The following is a 22,640-nucleotide window of genomic DNA, read 5'->3' as shown; positions in this document are numbered from 1 at the left end:
CAGGAGTTATTCCAAAGTTGTCGCTTTGACTGTGGTATTTGTATGTCGAAGTTGTTTGAATAAAGATCAATGTTGCACTCTGCAATGGTATAGCAACCTGTATAGACAAGAATAGTCTACTGTCTGTGTGTGGTCCTTTACTTATTATGTCAAAGATGTTTGAATAAAGATCAATGTTGCGCTCTCCAATGGTAGCAACCTGTATAGGCAAGAATAGTCTACTGCCTATGTGTGGTCCTTTACTTATTATGCTGATGTCTGTTGACTTATATTAGATTATCATGATATATCTTTTGTGTATCCCCCTTTTTCACCAGGTACGTGGTCTGCCTTCAGCTGTTAGTATATGTTTACTTCCTTTCCAGTGTCAGTTTTAATATGACACATATCACACAAAATGGCTTAGTTTTCAATTTCATCAAACTTCAAAGATATCAAGACAGCATCTCAATTAAAACATTGTTTATTTTCCAGAATGTTTATACAGAAGTTCTTGGTTATTAAAGATCAAAATAATCTAGACTAGGAGATTTACAAAACTTGTCCTGATCAAGTTTCCTTTTAGCTGACGAAATTTTTAATGTATATGTAGCATGTCCAGAAGTTTCCTTTCAGTGCTGGCTTTATAAAGGCCTAATTCACTAGTCTGTGAATTGCCTTTTCGGTGGCCTACTAGGCCTATAGGAACTTATCCAGAAGTTGCTGTTTAGCTGGCTGAAGGCTTGTCAATATGACAAAGTTGAGGTTTTGTATTTTTGTAGATCTCAGGAAATGAAAAACTCATTTAAGATACCCGACTTGCATGCCTGACATCCTGTATAATGCTGTACTTAGTTTTACGAGAAATAAACTTCCCCGCAATACTGTTCATAATCAAATCCTCTCTTAGAACATCACCAAACTGGTTGGATTTGTATTTCACTTCTTTTGTAGTTCATGGAGACAGAATGAAATCAAACTACTGCAGACTTTCAGCACAATTCAATAGCATCATTGTGTCAGTATTTTTAACAAATTACAATATGTTAAAAACGGGGATATAAAGACATATTTTCCTTATAACTTATAAAGCTCCCCCGGCCTTTTCATTCTTGATCCTCACCGATTATTGAATCTAACATTTTCACGTCCAGATATATATCGGTAGATGTTTATGCTGACATGGTAGCTATTAGGGTGGTGTTCCTATTACAGTATTATCACTAGCTGTAAACCTCTAGTCTATGTGAGGTGTAGCTACAGCATACAGTATCAATCACACAACATTTGTACACTAGACATCGACAAGGATATAGTTACAGACATGTTAACACGGACAAAATGGCTGACATGAGGATAACGATATGTGATATGTATAATGGGTTTCCGGCGTTGTAATCGTTTTGGTAACTGTTGTAGTCCCGCGATCTTGAACTTCCTGATTGATAGCGAACTCTTACTTCATCGAATTCAAAACTGCGTTCAATGGTACGACCGTTGAGTGGTTGGACTGGCCTGAAGTTGTTGACCAGGTATTCCTGGATTAATTCTATCTCGTCCACCTCAATCTCTGCCCCAGCGTTGTTTTGATGGTGACGACTGCCGTGGTCAGCATGGTGTCTAGGTTCTGGCTCTGGTGTGGGTTCCTCCTCATGGTCCGCATGGTCTCCGTGATCTCCGTGATCTCCATGGTCTCCAATTGTGGGTTTGGTTTCACTTTCATCTTGCGCTTGTTTTGGAACCTCTTCATCGTACAATTGAAATTTCGTTGGTGTTTCTCCGATTTTGGCGTGACCAACTGGATCGTGTTCATGATGATCAGGTGGAGAAGTGTTCAATTCTAATTCACGCTTTAATGCTGCTTCCAGTTCCAACTCCTCTGCTATGTTGCCCTTAATTCCAGCCTCGTCAAGAGCAGCTGCCGAACCTCTCTTCATATGTCGCCGGTTTCTCTTGGGTTTATGCTTCCTGTGTTTCTTTTGTAAAACTTTTCTAAATTTGGCAAGCTGAAATTGATAAAGATGAAACTTCAGAATTCTGTAGAAGCAAAATGTTGTCAAGTGAAATGCCCATGGGAAACAAGCTGCCAACCATTTCCAGGGAATAACGATCACCCACCAAATTAATTAGACTTGCTTTGTAGAGTTTAAGTGAATATAAGATCGCTATTGAATATGGAATAGCAAACTACAAAAAGTCATGTGGCTTTTTCTTTAAGTCAGATTTGATACAATGAAATTGCTAGGTCAAGTTAAAATTATAAAGTCATCATGGTTCATATCTCTATATGTTTTCATATTGTTGACGACAATTCCAGCAAAGTTTTTGGTGATTTTTTTCCCTGTTGATTACATAACTTTAACATACTGTTCTTGATCAAACAGATTTTAAAGTTAAAAATAGTAGATTAAATGATTTTTTTTTAAAAATAAAAATCACATATAGTGTTAAATTGGTCGTTTGATATATACAAATTGTAACATTTACAAAATATAAACCGGTACTTTCAAAATTCCAATAAGTCTCTAATACTACTTTTAGCTCCAGTTCGATTTGTTGTTGATCACAATAGGATGACACAAATATATAATCAACAGGAAAAATATAATCGACAGGAAAAAACACCCAATTTTACGTGGACTTTTCATCGTCATCAATTGTGCCTGTGGGTTAGGCTATGTTGTATCAACCAAAACATAGTGATGTGATTAAATACGACAAGTTTTAATAAGATGGATGCTGATATTTCTGTTGCTAAAAAATATTCAAAATTGGTCGATCAGAAAATAAGAACTGTTTATCATACTTTAGAGAACTATGGTAAAAAGTTGGGAACAGTGTTTACCTGTCTAAAAGAGATTGTCTGTTTGTCCTCAAACACAGTCCAGATGACACTTTCGAAGCAGCCCGGGGTGGTCAGAGACCCGTTGTATCGGTAATATTTACTGGTGTCCTCTGGTAAAAATTCCCGCATCCTTGTGGCGGGGATTTCTACCTCCATATTGATGTCTGTAACAAATTGCGCAGTTTTATATACCACGGATAATAATTTGTGAACCGCTTTGAGACAACCTACGAACTAGGTTGTGATAAAGCGGTATATAAGAACCTCAAATTATTATTATTATTATCATTATTTTACTTCATTGTTTAGAACATAACTCTAAACATCATATTGTGACCCCTTTTTTAGTTCCCTTTTTTTTAGTCCTATGCAAAGAGATATTATCTGATGAATACAACTTATAAGGACCAGATTGTAAATGTTTTAAAACTTTGAAGTGTAAATGTTGTACGTTGTATCACCAACCTGGATCCTGGATCATGTCCAGCGCCTCTATGATTGGTGTCAGGACAGGGTTGTCTCTCTCACTGATCTGTGAAGGAGACGGAGATCAAGTAAACATATTACATCAAAGTCTGGAGGATGTTTATTGTAATATCACATACATGTAGCTTATACATGGTATTATAAAAAGTTACCAACTTATGTAATCCTACTCGTAAGTAAGGATGTCAAACAAACCCTATATCATAGCTTATCCTTGAATAAAACACTCACTTTGGTTTGTCTCTAAGTTAGGTAAGGTAGATGATAGAGGGTGGAGGCGGGTATTAAATATACAGAATGGAAATTTTGTCTGAATTATTGCAATCCTTCATTAAAACATACATGAACAAATGTCAAGATTGTTGGTGGTAGTTTGGGTGGTGAGAAAGAGGGATCAAATGTTAATGGTTCCTGTGTGAGAAGTATAGGGGAAGATGTTAATGGTTCCTGTACTGTGAGAAGTATAGGGGAAGATGTTAATGGTTCCTGTGTGTGGAGTATAGGGGAAGATGTTAATGGTTTCTGTGTGAGGAGTATAGGGGAAGATGTTAATGGTTCCTGTGTGAGAAGTATAGGGGAATATGGTAATGGTTCCTGTGTGAGAAGTATAGGGGAAGATGTTAATGGTTCCTGTACTGTGAGAAGTATAGGGGAAGATGTTAATGGTTCCTGTGTGAGAAGTATAGGGGACTATGGTAATGGTTCCTGTGTGAGAAGTATAGGGGAAGATGATAATGGTTCCTGTGTGAGAAGTATAGGGGAAGATGATAATGGTTCCTGTGTGAGAAGTATAGGGGAAGATGTTAATGGTTCATGTGTGAGGAGTATAGGGGAAGATGTTAATGGTTCCTGTTTGAGGAGTATAGGGGAAGATGTTAATGGTTCCTGTGTGAGGAGTATAGGGGAAGATGTTAATGGTTCCTGTTTGAGAAGTATAGGGGAAGATGTTAATGGTTCCTGTGTGATGAGTATAGGGGAAGATGTTAATGGTTCCTGTGTGAGGAGTATAGGGGAAGATGTTAATGGTTCCTGTGTGATGATTATAGAGGGAGATGTTAATGGTTCCTGTGTGAAGAGTATAGGGAAGATGTGAGTACAAACCTCGAACATGACTCCCAGCACAGCTAATCCCTGCTGTTTCACCATGGCATCTGCAATGGTCTCATACTTGTCAGCATCCCAGTTCACTACGTGTAGCTGTGGGAAGAGAGATAACTCTTGGATCTCGGATGAAGATATTGTGTTCTAGCTGAGCTAGTGTCTCTACTCAGTTAAAGAATCCTTTTGAATAATTCAATTTTGAAAGTAAAGAGTTTTGTCTAGGGCCTGATTTCAGCTCAGAAGCTTACAAAATATATGAATTTCACAAATTCAAAATAATCAGTTATAAAATGACATGATTGCAATATTATATGAAAACCATCCAGTCAGGATTATTTACCTGAATATTCAGGTATGCCTAAATCTGAAACCAAATTAGTCTGGCTCAGTTGTAATTTAATTACTTTAGAACTAGCCCATTCATTACCTTTACCTCTATAGGACTAGCTTGTATAGGATTAGTAAGATCATTTCTCACCTCTATAGGACTAGCTTGTTTAGGATTAGTAAGATCATTTCTTACCTCTATAGGACTGGCCTATCAAGTCTAGCAGGGTCATTTGTCTTACCTCTATACTTGCTTGTTTAGGGCTAGCAAGGTCACTTACCTCTATAGGACTAGCTTGTTCAGGATTAGTAATATCATTTCTTACCACTATAGGACTGGCCTGTTAAGTCTAGCAGGGTCATTTGTCTTACCTCTAGAGGACTGGCCTGTTAAGTCTAGCAGGGACCTTTGTCTTACCTCTATAGGACTGGCCTGTTAAGTCTAGCAGGGTCATTTGTCTTACCTCTATAGGACTGGCCTGTTTAGAACTAGCGAGGTCACTTACCTTTATAGGACTAGCAAGGTCACTTACCTCTATAGGACTGGCTTGTTTAGCAGGGTCATTTGTCTTACCTCTATAGGACTGGCCTGTTTAGAACTAGGAAGGTCACTTACTCTATAGGACTATTGAGGTCATTTGTCTTACCTCTATAGGACTGGCCTGTTTAGAACTAGCAAGGTCACTTACCTCTATAGGATTAGCCTGTTTAGAACTAGCAAGGTCACTTACCCCTAAAGGACTAGCCTGTTTAGGACTAGCAAGGTCACTTACCTCTATAGGACTAGCTTGTTTAGGACTAGCAAGGTCACTTATCTCTATAGGACAAGCTTGTTGACGACTAGCAAGGTCACTAACTCTATAGGACTAGCTTGTTTAGGACTAGCAAGGTCACTTACCTCCATAGGACTAGCTTGTTTAGGACTAGCAAGGACACTTACCTCTATAGGACTAGTGAGGTCACTTACCTCTATAGGGCTAGCTTGTTTAGGACTAGCAAGGTCACTTACCTCTATAGGACTAGTGAGGTCACTTACCTCTATAGGACTTGCCTGTTCACGACTAGTGAGGTCACTTACCTCTATAGGACAAGCTTGTTTAGGATTAGTGAGGTCACTTACCTCTATAGGACAAGCTTGTTTAGGACTAGCGAGGTCACTTACCTCTATAGGACTTGCACGGCCATTGACGTAATGCTCTGAGCCGTGATGGTTGGCATGGCCCCAGTGGAAGTGGAATTGAGCCGTGGAGTAGGCGGAGGGTAGACCACCATTAGCCACAAAGAAAGGGCCGAAGATGTTCACCTGTACTGATTTAGTAAATAAAACATAAAGAGTTAAGTCTATAGGGAATCCCCTGGGATAGTGTTAGCTTTTACAATATAGCAAGGTAATTGAAGTTTTGTTAGGACCCCAGGGGTAAAACTCAAAAAGATATTTAATTGTATCAAAAAATAATTACATAGGTCCTGAGGTTTTTCTTAACATGTTTTACATGAAAACCAATTACCAATTTCCTTGGATTTCATTATCAGCATTCTTTACTCTTTTGGAGTCGTGAATAGCAAGATTCTGCTGTGATTGCATTGTGCCAGGGTTGTATAACACAACCAATGAGATGTTCGAGATGCTGTTATATTTGGTTCCTCATTTATACTCACCAGCATGACCATTGTTGAGGATGTTGAACTTTGACCCTGGTTTTGGTGGGTCGTGCCAAAATACAAAGTCATTTAATTCGGAGTTGTAGGAGGTTTTCTTGGTGATTATGTTGATAGGAGACTGGTGTTTCCCGCCGCAAGCTCCAGGGAATAGCGTGTCCCACTCGTGTGTACCTGAAGGTTACATAAGGTCATAAAGGTCATTTAGTACAGAAATATGTCATCTTCAAGGTAATGATGTCTCAATTCAAATTAAAATATTCAGAACTGACAGCAATCCATTACCTGTTTGAGACCCCCTTGAAACATCCATGATTATATGGTTGTCGTTTTGATATTCATTGTTCTAAATTTCCTTTAATAATTTTGAAATTAAGAAATACATTAGCTCGTGAAGTTGAATGGACTACAAGTTGTGATATACTGTAAGTTAATAGTATTGAAAATTTTGTTAATACTTTTTCGAGTTAAGCTGACTGGGTTTGTACTGCCTCAGTGTGTTCTGTCAATGTCAGACAAGACGAGTAATTAAGTGTTTAGGTAGACGGCCAGACAGTTTTACATCTGTACGTGATCTCCTATTTGGTGTTCGTGGACTTGAAATGCACTGTAAGGGGAGATAACCTGCGAATGTCTGCAGTTTTGTTTTTTCTGTCAATAAGCTAGAAATAAAGTCCTCAATCATAGTTTAACCAGACAGTATTTATTTTATTGATTAAATGTTTATTTCTGACAGTTGATGTCGTCTATTGCATTAGGTGTTATAGCAAACTGTTGTAATTGATTTATATTTTCTGTTTAATTGAAGGCAAATATTTACTGAGTTTTTAAAAATTCTGATTGATCAACAAGATTGAAAAAATTATGACAATTAACACATTGTTAATAGTAATAGGATAAACTGTTTATCATTTTATATCAAAACAAGCCGATTAAATGTGAAGTCCCCATGACCCAGAAATACATACTTGTGTTGTGTTATCAGGTTTGTTTAATTTGGCAGACACACTGGATCTTTGACCCCAGCACCATGACCTTTCAGGAATTTTCATGCTATGTCACAGTTTAATTGATGTACGAGAGTTCAATTTTAACATGCTGGCCGGGCCGGACTGGACATTTCTCCTTATTCGAACAAGTGACACACACACACGGAGGATAGATAATATTTAATCTTTTTGTAAAACTTTAGTTGTTTGTATGGATACATTTTGTACTTAAGATATATAACTTTTATTACTGAATTAACTAGATTTTCATCAGAAACAAAATCAAAAATCTGTGCATTAATCTAACAAGTAAATACATGTTTTTTAAATCATATCCAATGAAAATGTTGGAAAAGATGCAGATTACTTTTCAAGCTTAATAATTGGTGGGGAAAAATGGATGCAGAGTAATATAATAGTCCAAATGAAGTGATATATAAAATGGCAGTCTTTAGGTACCTTAGTTCTATACCATTTATACAGAATAATCCATGTATGGTAATTACTGGTATGTTAACATATATTGTAGACAACTTCATGTATGCGAACATCTTTATGTATGTGAACATCTTTTATGTATGTGAACATCTTTATGTATGTGAACTTTATGTATGTGAACATCTTTATGTATGCGAACATCTTTATGTATGCGAACATCTTTATGTATGTGAACATCTTTATGTATGCGAACATCTTTATGTATGTGAACATCTTTATGTATGTGAACATCTTTATAAGATAGAGAGGTCAGTGTTGATGACCTATTGTTTACATGCTTTGTCTGTGGGCCTGCTACAATTACACACTAAATTCCTTATCATGCTCTAAAACAAAAGCTGTAGGAAACAAAGGGGTGTAACATTAGTGTAACAACCTCTTATAGACCCCAGCTATATATAGCGATATAGCATGCATGCTGTCATACTAATTCACGGCTTGTCTCTTACTTTATCCATCAGGAAACTTTTGACAGATTAGCAATAATATCCCAAGCGTCTGACACCAATAGCGGTAATTAAAGTGTAATTTCGCTCATAAGGTGTGACTTCAGTGTAGATTTTACGGGGTCTCTTGGCATGTTCTTATAGAAAAAAAATGTTATACATTTATAGACATTGTAAATAATTTGTTAAAAAGAAATGTTATACATGTATAGATATTGTAAACAATTTGTTTATGGTAACTAAATAAAAGGACCCTTTAGACGTGTAAATATCTACAGGCATTTGAATAATGAGATGAAGATTAAAAAGACGATATGTACGGGTATAAAAAAGTGTCAACATCACAACTTTTGAAGTTTGTTTTTCAGTCATTTATGAGATCTAGTATTTTTATATCATCTGTATATGTCTCAGGGGTATCCATAAAACAGATGTGTTTGAAACCTGATCATAACAAAGTCTTGTAAGTCCATAGCTGAATTAATTTTTGCTGCGATGTACATTTCCAACAGTACCGAAGGCAAATCTGAACGCCTGAGATTTTTTCTTTATCTTTTTGATATTACGATACAGAGGCTTGCCACCTTGTTTCAGATTTGGCCCCACATTTTAAATATCCGTTATCAGTGTCTGAGTCACTATAAACAGGACACCCAAAGCTGTGTTGTGTCATGATATCTTCATATTTACGTTAGCATAACAATGAAAGTTGTCAAATGTCATTTTATAGTCAGATTTGATATTCGTTTTGTGAATCCAAATAGTTGCAGTGTAAGATTGTTTTGCAGTTGAAATGATTTTTGGGGGATAAGATTACAACCCGACTCCCTTTTTTCAGCTAGATGTGAGTGGTTCAAGAGTGGTGTCACTCTGAGGTATAACAACGTAGTTCAAAGTTTGAGTTCGCCATAGCTTTCAAACTACTGAGTGTCAAATCTGCTTTTTGTTAAGATTTATTTCCAAGCACGAAATCACTACTGATCATAACAAATCTCTTTCAATTCTGCTGTTTATTTTAGTGCCCTGGCCACATTTGTCTCATCCTTTGCTGTCACGGTCAATTTCAATTTGCTTTGGGTAGTAATTCATTGTCTTGACTCTGGATAAAACATGAATGCCAGCTGATCTGATTTCACCCCAAAGTGAAAATGCATAATTTATAAATCCAACACCAAATTGTAGAACAATTACATTAATCAGTACACGGTTCAAGTTTGCTTTACTTCCTTTCCATTACACCTGACTGTACATTTCGACCTCCTTTCCATTACACACATGACTGTACATTTCGACCTCCTTTCCATTATACACACCTGACTGTACATTTCGACTTCCTTTCCATTATACACCTGACTGTACATTTCGACCTCCTTTCCATTACACACCTGACTGTACATTTCGACCTCCTTTCCATCACACACCTGACTGTACATTTCGACCTCCTTTCCATTACACACCTGACTGTACATTTCAACCTTCTTTCCATTACACACATGACTGTACATTTCGACCTCCTTTCCATTACACACCTGACTGTACATTTCGACCTCCTTTCCATGTAATAGAAACAGTTCTGCACCACTGAACATGTGACTAATGTATGTAGGATTATATATGGAATTGGCATTAAATTAATGTACACGATATTTGTAATAACATCAACAAAATTGATGGATTGTGGCAAAGGATCATTGACAGTGACCCGGATCCACCCCCACAGACGTACCCTGTACACAAATAGTCACACCAAAATGTCATGTGGAAGGTCAACTCACTGAATTTGACTCATCACCAAAACCATTCTAGAGCACCAAAGAGTGGGCTAGCTGTGCAAAGTATGGGAACGGAGGATGATGTACAAAACTGTGTACTGTGGTGTACTAATAGGATCTTTCACCCCTTGTGGGTGAGATAGGAGAATCTCAACCCGAGGGGAAGATTCTTAAGTTGCCAAACACAAGGCTTTGCCGAGTGTTTAGCTACTTAAGAATCTTTTCCCAAGGGTGGAGATTCCCCTATCTCACCCACAAGGGGGTGAATGATTCTTTTTCTCTTTCCCTGTTCTCCCATTGTGTATCATATACACAATGTAACGTTAACGTTACATGCTAAATTCAGGGTTGAAGTGACGTTGATGGATTGTTGAAGTGACGTCATGCCATTGTTATGAATAGGGGAATCCTCCCGGTCTCAACCCTAGGGTGAGACAAGGAAATCTCACACCGGTAAAAGTGCGGATACACCTGTCCAGGGTAAGAGAAATATATATTCGCCCCCTGCCCCTGCTTGATATAGGTACAACCCAACCAAACTGTACTGTGGTTTACAGTTATATTCGTCCCCCCCATTTTATTTCTGTCAGTTATCTTTATACTGCATCATACCTCCGTAGGCAACACCTTCAGTTCTGGCTATATTGCAGAATGTTCACCAAATAATGGGGTTGTCTCCCTAGGTTCGAATATACCAAAGTTCTTAAAACTGGTAGTTGTTCTTCCCTGCTTAACGTTCAGCATTTAGGGAAATGGCAACAACTGGTTCACCCGTTGTCAGTATACTGTTTCTGGGTGAAATACTGTAATGGATGCCTTCGACATGGTAATTCATAGAGGTAGCACTCAGAAGAAGGCATTACATTCGCACAAGGGGCTAATATACCAATATACCGCCTCCTGGGTACGCACACATTATAGTTACACACATACAGACACTTCCTTAAATTACCTTGGCTTGTATTTAACCCTTTCACCCCTAGGTAACTTTAGTAGACTCTTCCATACATTTATCTGGATGAGTCCACTGTGGTCTACAGTGGTGAAAGGGTTGAAGACATTATGAACTCAATAAATCAAACCATCTTCATCAAGGTTCAGTTATAATTGCATATATCACTTTAAGGAGACCAAGTGACCGAATGAGTATCATAAAATTCAGATGAAAATACAGAAATAAAAACTTTGATTTGAGATTATTTTTACAATATGTTCATCAAAACCTGTTAATTACCTATTTTTGTGATATATTGACTGCATGAACAATTAAGAAAAACACCACAAGATATAATTAGCTTGTCAGTGTGACTTTGTGTGACCTTCATGTAAATTACACATCTATTTTTTGTGTTTTAGTGGGTGATTATTCACAAATGTTACATGTCAGAAATGTATACGATGGTATTTATTACATTGCATAGCTGTCTGTGTATATGATAGAATGATATGTGTTAATGACATACCACTACCGGACTCAATAGCAGCTATGGAAGTGTAACGGTATACCTACCCCTGTTGCCATGGTAATTCCAGTCAGAGGCACCTGAAACATTCAATAACATATTGGGGATAAGATTCATCAGTTCTGTATAAATAATAAAGGTTAAGTTTGTTTTGAATAAAAACATGAATTGAAAATTTGCTTTGCAAGCTTTCGAAAATGTCTGTTTCCTTTTTTAAGCAAAAAGTGTGCTTAAATAAAGAAGATCTTGTCATACTGTTTTAGAAAGCATGCAAAATAGGTTTTCACATAAATGAGTCACCCGTTGTATTCCATATAGTTGTTGCTTCATGGAGGTCAAATGTCAAGGTCAGAAAGGTAGACAAATTATAACAGAAATTTTATTGTTTCTTTTTTTTTCTTGGAGATATTTTCAGAATATTAGTTGTGTAAATGAATGTTGAAAAATTTAATTTAACCACAATAAAGGCAGCCAAAGCTTTGGTCATAACATCATTGTATATACAAACACAGCACTCACTACAGTAATCAAGGCTTGGTCATAACATCATTGTATATACAAACACAGCACTCACTACAGTAATCAAGGCTGTGTGTACATTTCTAGGATGTTGCTTCATTGAAAACAAAATCAAGTCTGAATCAAATTGAATTTGTTTATATCGATTGGAACTATGGTAATGTTATAACTGGTTTGTTGATTTGAGACAATAAATGTAAAATGAGGATTGTATTCAGAAATAATTAAGCCCTTCTCATATATATATATATGAAGGCTAAATTTCAAATGTACTGGCCCAATATAATCATAAGTTTTTTCACCCGATCTACCACATTAGTGAGACAAAATCATCAACGAGATCAAATGTGATGTATGTATGAGCATGCTCTCTATTTATTGAAAGGAAATTTATGACTGAGAGCAACAATAATATGCTTTCTCAAATGTTATTTGATAATGTTCAGGTACATTGTACTATACCTGTAAGTCTGATCTGATCCAAAGACTGACTTTACTACAAACTATTGAGATGACCATTGAAGAGACACCACACAGACTTAACATCTAATGAAGAAGGAATTAAATGTCAATCAGATTGTCATCAAAGTTATTCAAGGTGAATTGTTAACAGAAATTTGACAAAAAGAACACGAGTTAAAATTGGCTTTGCCCTTCATACTGTGAAGTTCTTAACTCTGTGTCCCCAGGCCATGGGACTTTCCGACCAATCTCGCTCTGTACATTGTCCAGTCTCTTGTATTATACAATATACATTCGTTAATACCACAGAAAAAAAAACACATTTTTTACCTGGTACTTGTGGCAATGACCTGACACGCCATTTGTTGGCGAAAGGTGACTCCTTCGAAAGTTATACATATCCTAGTTATAAAGGAGCTAGAAAGTGTAATTCTTTTTACATCTGTTATAAAACTAATTCTTAGATTTTTGCATTAATCATGTAAAGTAGATGAATCACGTACACTACCAAATATCTTAACTGTGTATCATAATTGATAAAAAATTACATGTTAATTTCAGTGATCTTTTGTACAATATTGCCAGTACATGTATACTACTTGTAGCTACAATAGACAAGGTAGTTCATTTGGTAATATATACATTTGCATTGCATTGTCACTTGATATCCTACTTGAAAGTGAGGGTTTCGTTGATGGGACTTTAAATGACATGCACCACATGATACAATTCGTAGCCAATAAGCAAGCAAAAATATGCTGTTCCAGTTATTGAACAAATTCATTCAGACTGTCGATAAGGTGAGAAGCTTAAATATAATTTATAAGTTCAAAAACGTGAAAGGTGGAGAAAACTCAAATATGAATATTGAACTGTTTTTGTATGGCATTTATGATCTGATTGAATGACACTCCTTTGCAAGCAAACAATTTGAAATGTGCTTGCATATGCCTTACGTTATGTTAATTAAATTAGATCATAAATGTCATACAAAAAACACTTCAATGCTTAGTTAATAAATCAAAATATTAAATGATGAATATTTAATTTTCAAAATTACTCTTAAGGTGTTTAAGAGTGACAGTACTATTATCAAAGGGACAGGGTTCAAACGCTTGTCTCAACACAGGTTATGTTGTATTTTTACGCTCAGAACACTTGTTTATATTGTTTGTTTATTTAACCTTGATTACTCTTTTATGAAAGTTTTGTAAGGTTGGATTTTCTTTTTAACAATGATTTTTCAGAGCAATTGATATATTTTAAGCCAATTGCTGAAAAAATAGTTCTGAAACACAGTTACAGTTTAGACAGTGGTACAGGAACCCTTGATGGTTTAAAATGTGTTACCACTGCAAAAAAAAAAGAAGAAAATGAACTGATTCAATCTACAGTTGCTAAATTAAGCCAGCCATTTGTATTTATTACTCGGAGAACCAGGATGTCTTCAGGACTGTATATATATTATTTAACTGGTATGTTGAAGTATATATAAATACAGGTCTGTAGGACATGTACATTTCAAAGATACCAATCTGATGTACATTGCCTAGCTGCAGTTCTGCGCATATCTTACCATAGCAGTCAGGAGTACATGTGGTTAAATGAACTAATTTGGTAGTAGAATGTGTGATGGATGTTTTACCTGTGCACCTACCTGTCACATATCTTCTGTCTTACCTGTAATCACTCTGTATGCACACATGTCATACAAATATTTAACTGGATGTTAATTAACTGTCGATTTTATATTAACAGTTTAAGTTTAGAGCTGAATATCATTGTTAAATTTTTTGACATTGTGAAAGATTTTTTTTTTTATAAAGATTGTGGCATAGTTGCGCTTTGTAGCGGTGTATTCTTATGTGTTACTCATTTGGGTATGCACAAAAAAATTGGTCATAAATCGGCCAGAAGATGTTTATATGTTTACCATTGTCATTAAGTCATAATTTCACTTTTATGACCTTGATAACCTGGTTTATTGATGTCACCAGCTGCTAAGAGCCTTGTACATTTTGTATGTTATACCTAGGTTAAAAACTGTTTTATGATAGATTTGTACGTAGATTTAAATAAATAGAGTAACTATATATATATTTACACATTTAAAAAGGAGAAATTGTTATACCTAAATATTAGTCAAAAAGGTTTTTCGCAATTTGGGTTTTAAGGGAATATCTGATAAAAATATTTAATATAAATACCTCTGTGATTAATTACCTCTTAGAATAATGTGTACTAGTCTCGTTCCTCAGTTCAAACTTACAAGTTAATATCACATGAAGGAAACAACTTTATTAAGTGTTTTTATAAGGTTAAATGTCAGGAAACATTTGTTCACACAGAGAAATCTTAATTGATATGGGGAAAAATCCTCTGTCTGTTGTTTTAAATTCAAGAAATGTTAAGCAAATTGAATACAAATTAAGTGAACATTTAGAAAAAAGCATAAAAAAAATTGCTTTAAACTAAAAAAAGCAACTGCATTTTTCAATATTTTAAAGTAGTGTTATTTTATTACAGAGCTGGTTGTCAAAGGATTGTGAAATCCAAATATATCCGGGAGAAATCTTTGCATCTATTGCGTATAACATACACGTATGAAAAAAAATCAGAAGTAGAAAATAATTGTCTATATAATTCTCTCTTGTTTAGTCTTGTAAAATTTTATTAAAAACAGTTTTGTTTGTTAAAACTTTTCTTTTAGACAAAAGTTTCATTTAGAAATTTCTAAACTTCGATATACTGTGAAGTTACAGATATTAAGTTATTTTTTCTCCCAGATAAGACAAAGGTGACAGGTAAAGAATGTATTTGTCCTAGCGGTGACAGCTACACAAAACCAAGGGCATAGGGACAATTAGGATAACTAAATATATGAAAAATGAAAATAATTCATCTATACAAATAAACAAAATACAGATAGATCATCAATGGAGAAAATGTTGGAAGTTTTCAGTGAAAGGTGAACTTACCTGTACAGGTGACTAGACTAGCTAACAAGGTGCACACTAATGTCAAAGTAAAGCCCAACATATTTCGGCAGTCAGCTGTAAGTGTATGTCCTTGTGGTTGTCTCTCCACCTAACCATGTGATCACACGCCGACTCTGTGGGGGGGTTATACTTACCTTCACACTATACAACTTTCCTACACCCGTCCGGTCCCCAGATTTTAACTCTGTTACAGTGACTCTCGAGGGGTGTTATCCTGTTCTATTATAGTGATAATCTGTGGTGTTACCCTGATGTATATAAGTTATATATGATGTTTGTCAATTAAAGTATAATTATAAGTCTGGTGTTACCTTGTTTGATTTCCAGGTGATACTCTGCTTCGATATATTGTTTTCTTATAAAGTTACAGTCTAAGGTGTTGTTCTGTTTTCAGGTGTTATCCAGTTTTGAAGTGCTACGTATACCCTATTTGAGGTTTGAAGCAGTTTTTATGTGTTCCCCAGTGTGTTGAGGTGTTACCCACTTTTTACTTTTTAGGTGTTGCCCAGTGTTGAGGTATTTTTAATTACCCAATTTTGAGGTGCTACCCACTTTGTTGTGGTGCTACTTATATACCCTAGTCCTATTTTGAGTTGCTACCCAGTTATGTGACATTACCAATTTTTGTTTAAATATTTTAATTACCCTGTTTTTAGGAATCCCAGTTTTGAAGTGCTACCCTAGTCTAGTTATGAGGTGCTACCCATTTTTGAGATTCTACCCAGTTTTGAGGTGCTACCCAGTTTCGAGATGCTACCCTGTTTTGATATGCTTATACCCTGTTTTGAGATGCTTATACCCTGTTTTGAGATGCTTATACCCTGTTTTGAGATGCCAGTTTTGAGGTGCTATACGTACCCTAGTCTTTTTTTGAGGTGTAACTTGTGGGTTGGAGGCTGGTGTGTTGGTGACAAGCTGAAGTGTTAGGTGAGGCTATGGTAACTACTGTTGGGGTGTTGGTGTCGGGCAGGAGTGTTTGTCCCCCCCATAACAAATGATTATAGTTGACTGTCCAACATTGGACCCAACCCTTCATAGCTCAGGTTAAGATTCAGTCTTGGGGTGGGGATCGTTTTACCTTGGAGTGCTTTATTGCCATCGCTGCTAGCCCTGCTTTTGTTATTTATCTATTTTTTTCCTTCTTGCTCTGTAGAATGTTACAGTGGACATGATAAGTGTCTGCCTTTATTTCCATCAGGCTTTCTGTCAGTATAATATCTTTGTTCGACATTTAGCGCCAGATGTCCATTACTGTCCTCAGAATTCCTCGGTCGACATACAGAATGTGTACATTTTGAGAAGTAACAACAAATTTATGTCAAATGTAGGTCACTGTGACCATGCAATATTTCCACTTTACTGAGTTCAGTGCTGACGTTTCATTTTACTTTATTTCTTTGATTATAGACCACTAAAGAGGGGCATATTTATCTTTTAAAAAGCTATTTTTTGTTCAATTTATAAACTAACTGGTTGAGATATGTTTTCATTTGTGCCAGAAAAACATGAAAGTTAAAAAAAAAAATCTGAGCAACTTTTTTAGGGGCGAATCTGTTTTTCAGTCAAGGTGATGTCTTCCACAGATGGTCTTTACCCAGTATATTTCATTAAAATCAGAAATGTTGAATCAATCAAAAAATGCAGAATTATTTTCATTTAAAATAATCTTTTATAATGTTTTGTGATAAGTGTATGTACATTTCCTTTGATAAATAGTGGATAGATTGTGAGATATTTTTATGAAATTTAATAATAATTCTTATTTTTATATTTATATATATATTATTCTTCAGTTCGTCTGAAGAAGCCCAAAAAGGCAGAAAGTCCTAGTGGTCGATCTTGGATACTTATTATTTTGTTTACTATATATACAAACAACTTTAATTTATAACTTATCAAATGGGACATTATAGTTTTGTAACAAGTATTAGCTGTTTGACTTTGAGAGAAAACTGCTACATGTGTATACTAATCCCAGGAGTTGTCACCTTCTGTCTGGCCTGAGTGCTCACAGACATAGCCTGTATATAGTAACCTGTGATTTCATTAATTTGGAGAATAATTAATACCACTTTACCTATTTGATGGTATGTGGTTCTACTGGTAAAAAAAAACACTTCAAAAGGGAAGACAGCAGCCAAGATAAATGGTACTGTGTTTTGTGTGAAAACAAACCTCTTAGAGAGTTTTATTGTCGCACTGAATTGCCTAATAGGGTGTAATTAAATAATTCAAGACATGCTTATTTAACATTGGGTAATCTTACAACACCCTCTCAAACCTAATTGTCACAGACAATCTGAGCCCCAGGCAATAACTTAACTCTATGCAACAGGTTTTTGTGAATTGAAAAGGCCTCAGAAGAAAACAAGAATATTTATTTTGTCCATGAATGAATCAGTGGTCAACGTTACTTAACTACTGAACAGATGTATACACTTAATGAATTGTATTTGTAGAGAGAGGATTACATATAGCTGGCATGTTAATGTGTTTCTAGTAACATAACCTGAATATAAGTAGCTATACTTCAGAAGGATACAAAAAAGTACTAGTAAATGCGGATCTGTATCAATGAGTCAACCACACAGATCTGTGTCATTGAGTCTACCACACAGATCTGTGTCAATTAGTCTACCAGACAGGTCTGTGTCACTGAGTCAACCACACAGATCTGTGACCCTGAGTCAACCACGAAGATCTGTGTCATTGAGTCAACCACACAGGTCTGTGTCACTGAGTCCACCACACAGATCTGTGTCACTGAGTCAGGTCTGTCACACACAGGTCTGTGACATTTAGTCTACCACACAGGTCTGTGTCAATGAGTCTCCCACACAGGTCTGTGTCAATGAGTCTACCACACAGATCTGTGGCAATGAGTCAACCACACAGGTCTGTGTCACTGAGTCTACCACACAGATCTGTGTCCCTGAGTCAGGCCTGTCACACACAGGTCTGTGTCATTTAGTCTACTCCACAGGTCTGTGTCAATGAGTCTACCACACAGGCCTGTGTCAATGAGTCTACCACACAGATCTGTGTCACTGAGTCATGCAACCACCCAGATCTGTGTCACTGAGTCAACCACACAGATCTGTGTCACTGAGTCAACCACGCAGATCTGTGTCATTGAGTCAACCACACAGGTCTGTGTCACTGAGTCCACCACACAGATCTGTGTCACTGAGTCAGGTCTGTCACACACAGGTCTGTGGCATTTAGTCTACCACACAGGTCTGTGTCAATGAGTCTCCCACACAGGTCTGTGTCAATGAGTCTACCACACAGGCCTGTGTCAATGAGTCTACCACACAGATCTGTCATTTAGTCTACCACACAGGTCTGTGTCAATGAGTCTACAACACAGGTCTGTGTCATTTAGTCTCCCACACAGGCCTGTGTCAATGAGTCTACCACACAGATCTGTCATTTAGTCTACCACACAGGTCTGTGTCAATGAGTCTACCACACAGGTCTGTGTCATTTAGTCTCCCACACAGGCCTGTGTCAATGAGTCTACCACACAGATCTGTGTCAATGAGTCAACCACACAGGTCTGTGTCACTGAGTCTACCACACAGATCTGTGTCACTGAGTCAGGTCTGTCACACACAGGTCTGTGTCATTTAGTCTACCACACAGATCTGTGTCAATGAGTCAACCACACAGGTCTGTGTCACTGAGTCAACCACACAGGTCTGTGTCAATGAGTCTACCACACAGATCTGTCATTTAGTCTACCACACAGGTCTGTGTCAATGAGTCTACCACACAGATCTGGCATTTAGTCTACCACACAGATCTGTGTCAATGAGACTACCACACAGATCTGTCATTTAGTCTACCACACAGATCTTTGTCAATGAGTCTACCACACAGGTCTGTGTCACTGAGTCAACCACACAGGTCTGTGTCAATGAGTCTACCACACAGATCTGTGTCAATGAGTCTACCACACAGATCTGTCATTTAGTCTACCACACAGATCTGTGTCAATGAGTCTACCACACAGGTCTGTGTCACTGAGTCAACCACACAGGTCTGTGTCACTGAGTCTACCACACAGGTCTGTGTCAATGAGTCTTCCACACAGATGTGTATGAATGAGTTTAGTGGACAAGCTCTATACCATTCTGATTTGATATACTGCTTCCCGTAGTCTAGCTACGATTACTTTTAAATGTACAGGTATAACGGATTAAGATGTCGACAGAATCAGTGAGGAATAAATTATACGGATATGCAAACACGTCAGACAGGTGAATGGCAGTGCTGATCTGCTGAAGGATTTATTAATCACACTTTCTCTCAAGTGTTGTCAAAAAGATGGCTGGTGAAAACGAAGTATATCAGTTTACATTGAACTTCACTAAAGCCCCAGTACAGAATCTATAGGTTGATCAAAGAACTGATTCATTACTCAAACAGCATTGATACAAACCTTTCAAAGAAGTTTAATGTAATAGGAAAAGTAAATGATCAGTACAATCTAATGTCCCAGATTCTGACAGAACCTTAGGTGTTATAGCTATGTGTGGCAGGGTCCTAGCAGCGGGATCTATTTAAGGATACCCGCACCACTGTTAAAAACTGTAACTAATTAGTAATGGAAACTGCAGACTTTTCCGGCATGACTTTAGCTTTAATAAACCATTTCTGGAAAGTAAAACATTCCTTGCAGGACTTTTATGAACACAATACATCTACAGCACACACACTGGGAGATATTAGCCAGGTGGCATAGGACTAGTAGTTTAAGCACCTGATAAGGCAGCTCCTGCGAATTCCTGAAATGGTATTATTAATGTATATGCTAATTGTATTGATTGTATAACTTGTATATATGTACCGTAAAGTGTTTTAGAGTGGCTTATTCTCGCTAAGATAGGGCGCTATATCAAATGTTGTACTGTTGTGTATATTGTATTGTTTGAAAATAAAATAGAGTTGAAATCAACAAAATAAACAACAACAGCGTTCTGAGTGCCTTAACGGGAGGTTAAAGTATATACAAACAAACCAGAGTGCAGTGGGACAGGGATCCTTAAGGAAAAACCAAATAGTTAACACAATTCAATAAAGACATAGGAGAGACAGGAAATGTTCCCCAGTTATTTAACATAAATGATGCTTATAAGTCACAAACAGATAAATTAGGCATCATTAATCAGTAGAGTAGACAGTATTTATAGGCCTGGTGAGGGAGGACGTCATCTCTGACAACTTGTCTACATAGCAGGACTGCTAGGCCTGGCAACATATAGTATTTAAACCTCCTGTTTGTATGTTACAGTACCCTACAGGTAACTTAAAGGTGAAACTGAGGTCACATATTTAGTTATCTAGAGGTCATACATTATCCTGGATGATAATGAGCCCAGAGTCGGTATAGATCTTGGGTATACTGTAGTACTTTCGTACATGATGCTATCAAGACAATTATTAAGAATATTTTAATTATCAAAATTCTATACAGAGAATATAGGTAAAATGAATTTAATATAAATGAAATATTATTACGTTGTACAAGATACCAGAGGACATTACCTTATCAGTACATTAATTAACATATGATTAATAAACTGACACTTAATTAAATGTCAAAATTTCTCTGACTCATGAAAGAAGAGATTGCCATTTTCGAAACAAATCCATAGTACAAATATTTTTAAGCTAATAATAATTAGTTTTACTTGAAAAAAATTGGAACTCATTTAAAAAATAAAAAATGTTTAATATATTATTCAATATGTAATTTTCTTCTTTTGAACATGCTGTATCTTCTCCTCATTTTGATTACATACAGCGCACAACCTTTGACCCCTAAAATAAAGGGGCCTGCATCATATCCCTCGGGGCGTGATGTTAAATGTATATGCACATGCAGGTCATTAAATATAGCTATTTTACACTAACTGTTAAAGGTTTTAAATGACAAATTAAACTAAAATTGAAAGCTATAAACCTGATTCTCATAATACAGGTAACATCTAGGGGATGTTTCAAAGGAAGTTTTAAACTCTCGGAGAAATACATAAAGCATGTATAATGTGTATACTTTGATGTAAACTGCTTTTCAGCAGGTAACGTTTGTAATTATGAAACATAACATTATGTCCAATTAAACTGAACTCTTTTATCCGATGAACCATTACAAACTAGCTTTCTGACGTTATAACTACAAAGAGATTGTTGTAGCGTGATTGTGATACACAAGTACACATACTGATTAAGTATAAAAGAGGTTCAACTTATATTGCATAATATATACCTGTTTTACGCTTCACACAGTTTTCACAGTACAAATGTACGTATGCCATATATTTCAATGAGTCCACGGATTCCTATACATCCGATACAAATATCTTACATGTTTAAGACATATATGTGCAGGTTTGAATTTGTGATGATCGATTGGATTATATTCCTGTACCTCACAAATATCATACTGTAGTGTTGTTTATTACAATATTTTCAATCTGGCTACTGTTTCACAGTTTTTTCTATCAAAACTAGTTTGCTTGGATTAAATTTTGTGAAACATTAATAATTGCCTGATTAAAAACTTGCACTCACAAGAGTACTTCCGTATTTGGATGATAAGACTTACCTTTCAGGTGTTTTGCCAAAATATAGTGAAATACGATATTTCATTAATTTTTTGATAACTCCATTATTTGGCAGTAGAATGCGGTACCCAGATCTTGTCTTTTATTTCTGTAAATTCATAGAATTACTATTCGCTGGATATTTTATTTCTCACTATAATCTTTGTTGACTCCAAATACATGTATAAGCAAAATTAAATCCCCCATGAAAACTTACTACCTATACAGTTGTTCAATAGATCTGAAACTCAGTGTCAAATGTAATATATTCTAGATTGAGTATCATCATATACTTGTCCATATACCTAATCCTTTTTTCATTTGGAAAAAAAATCCCCACCTTCCTATGCTATGAGGCTTAGAGTATACTTCTAGTTGAGTGAGTCTGCCCTTGTAATTGAATACCATCCCCTTTAGGTATTATATGACAATGAATGTCCATCTTTCATTTTGAATGCTAATGAGTAGACTAAGTTATATACTA

The 22,640-nt window shown here is 36.2% G+C and overlaps 1 protein-coding gene across 1 annotated transcript; it reads right to left on the bottom strand.

Moving 5' to 3' along the window:
* Positions 1-447: 447 nt before the first annotated feature.
* On the bottom strand, positions 448-15,663 carry LOC110460490 (carbonic anhydrase 14-like). The gene is made up of 8 exons (XM_021513436.1): positions 15,525-15,663; positions 11,613-11,645; positions 6,398-6,571; positions 5,901-6,046; positions 4,412-4,507; positions 3,290-3,356; positions 2,825-2,988; positions 448-1,985 (listed from the first exon to the last, which is right to left on the bottom strand). The coding sequence occupies exons 1-8, from the start codon at positions 15,583-15,585 to the stop codon at positions 1,296-1,298; spliced, it is 1,431 nt and encodes a 476-aa protein (XP_021369111.1). The 5' UTR covers positions 15,586-15,663; the 3' UTR covers positions 448-1,295.
* Between the last annotated feature and the right edge of the window lie 6,977 nt (positions 15,664-22,640).

This window comes from Mizuhopecten yessoensis, unplaced genomic scaffold (assembly GCF_002113885.1).
Source record: "Mizuhopecten yessoensis strain PY_sf001 unplaced genomic scaffold, ASM211388v2 scaffold10409, whole genome shotgun sequence".
NCBI lineage: Eukaryota > Metazoa > Mollusca > Bivalvia > Pectinida > Pectinidae > Mizuhopecten > Mizuhopecten yessoensis.
Note: the sequence above shows the minus strand (reverse complement) of the source record. Positions and strands in the feature narration are given on the sequence as shown.

Excerpts from the sequence above, each read along its gene's own strand:
- LOC110460490 (XM_021513436.1), bottom strand. The coding sequence starts at position 15,585 with ATGTTGGGCTTTACTTTGACATTAGTGTGCACCTTGTTAGCTAGTCTA. Across the intron at positions 6,047-6,397 it reads CCTCAACAATGGTCATGCTG|TACAGGTGAACATCTTCGGC; the intron begins GTGAGTATAAAT and ends TTACTAAATCAG. Across the intron at positions 2,989-3,289 it reads GGACATGATCCAGGATCCAG|ACATCAATATGGAGGTAGAA; the intron begins GTTGGTGATACA and ends AATTTGTTACAG.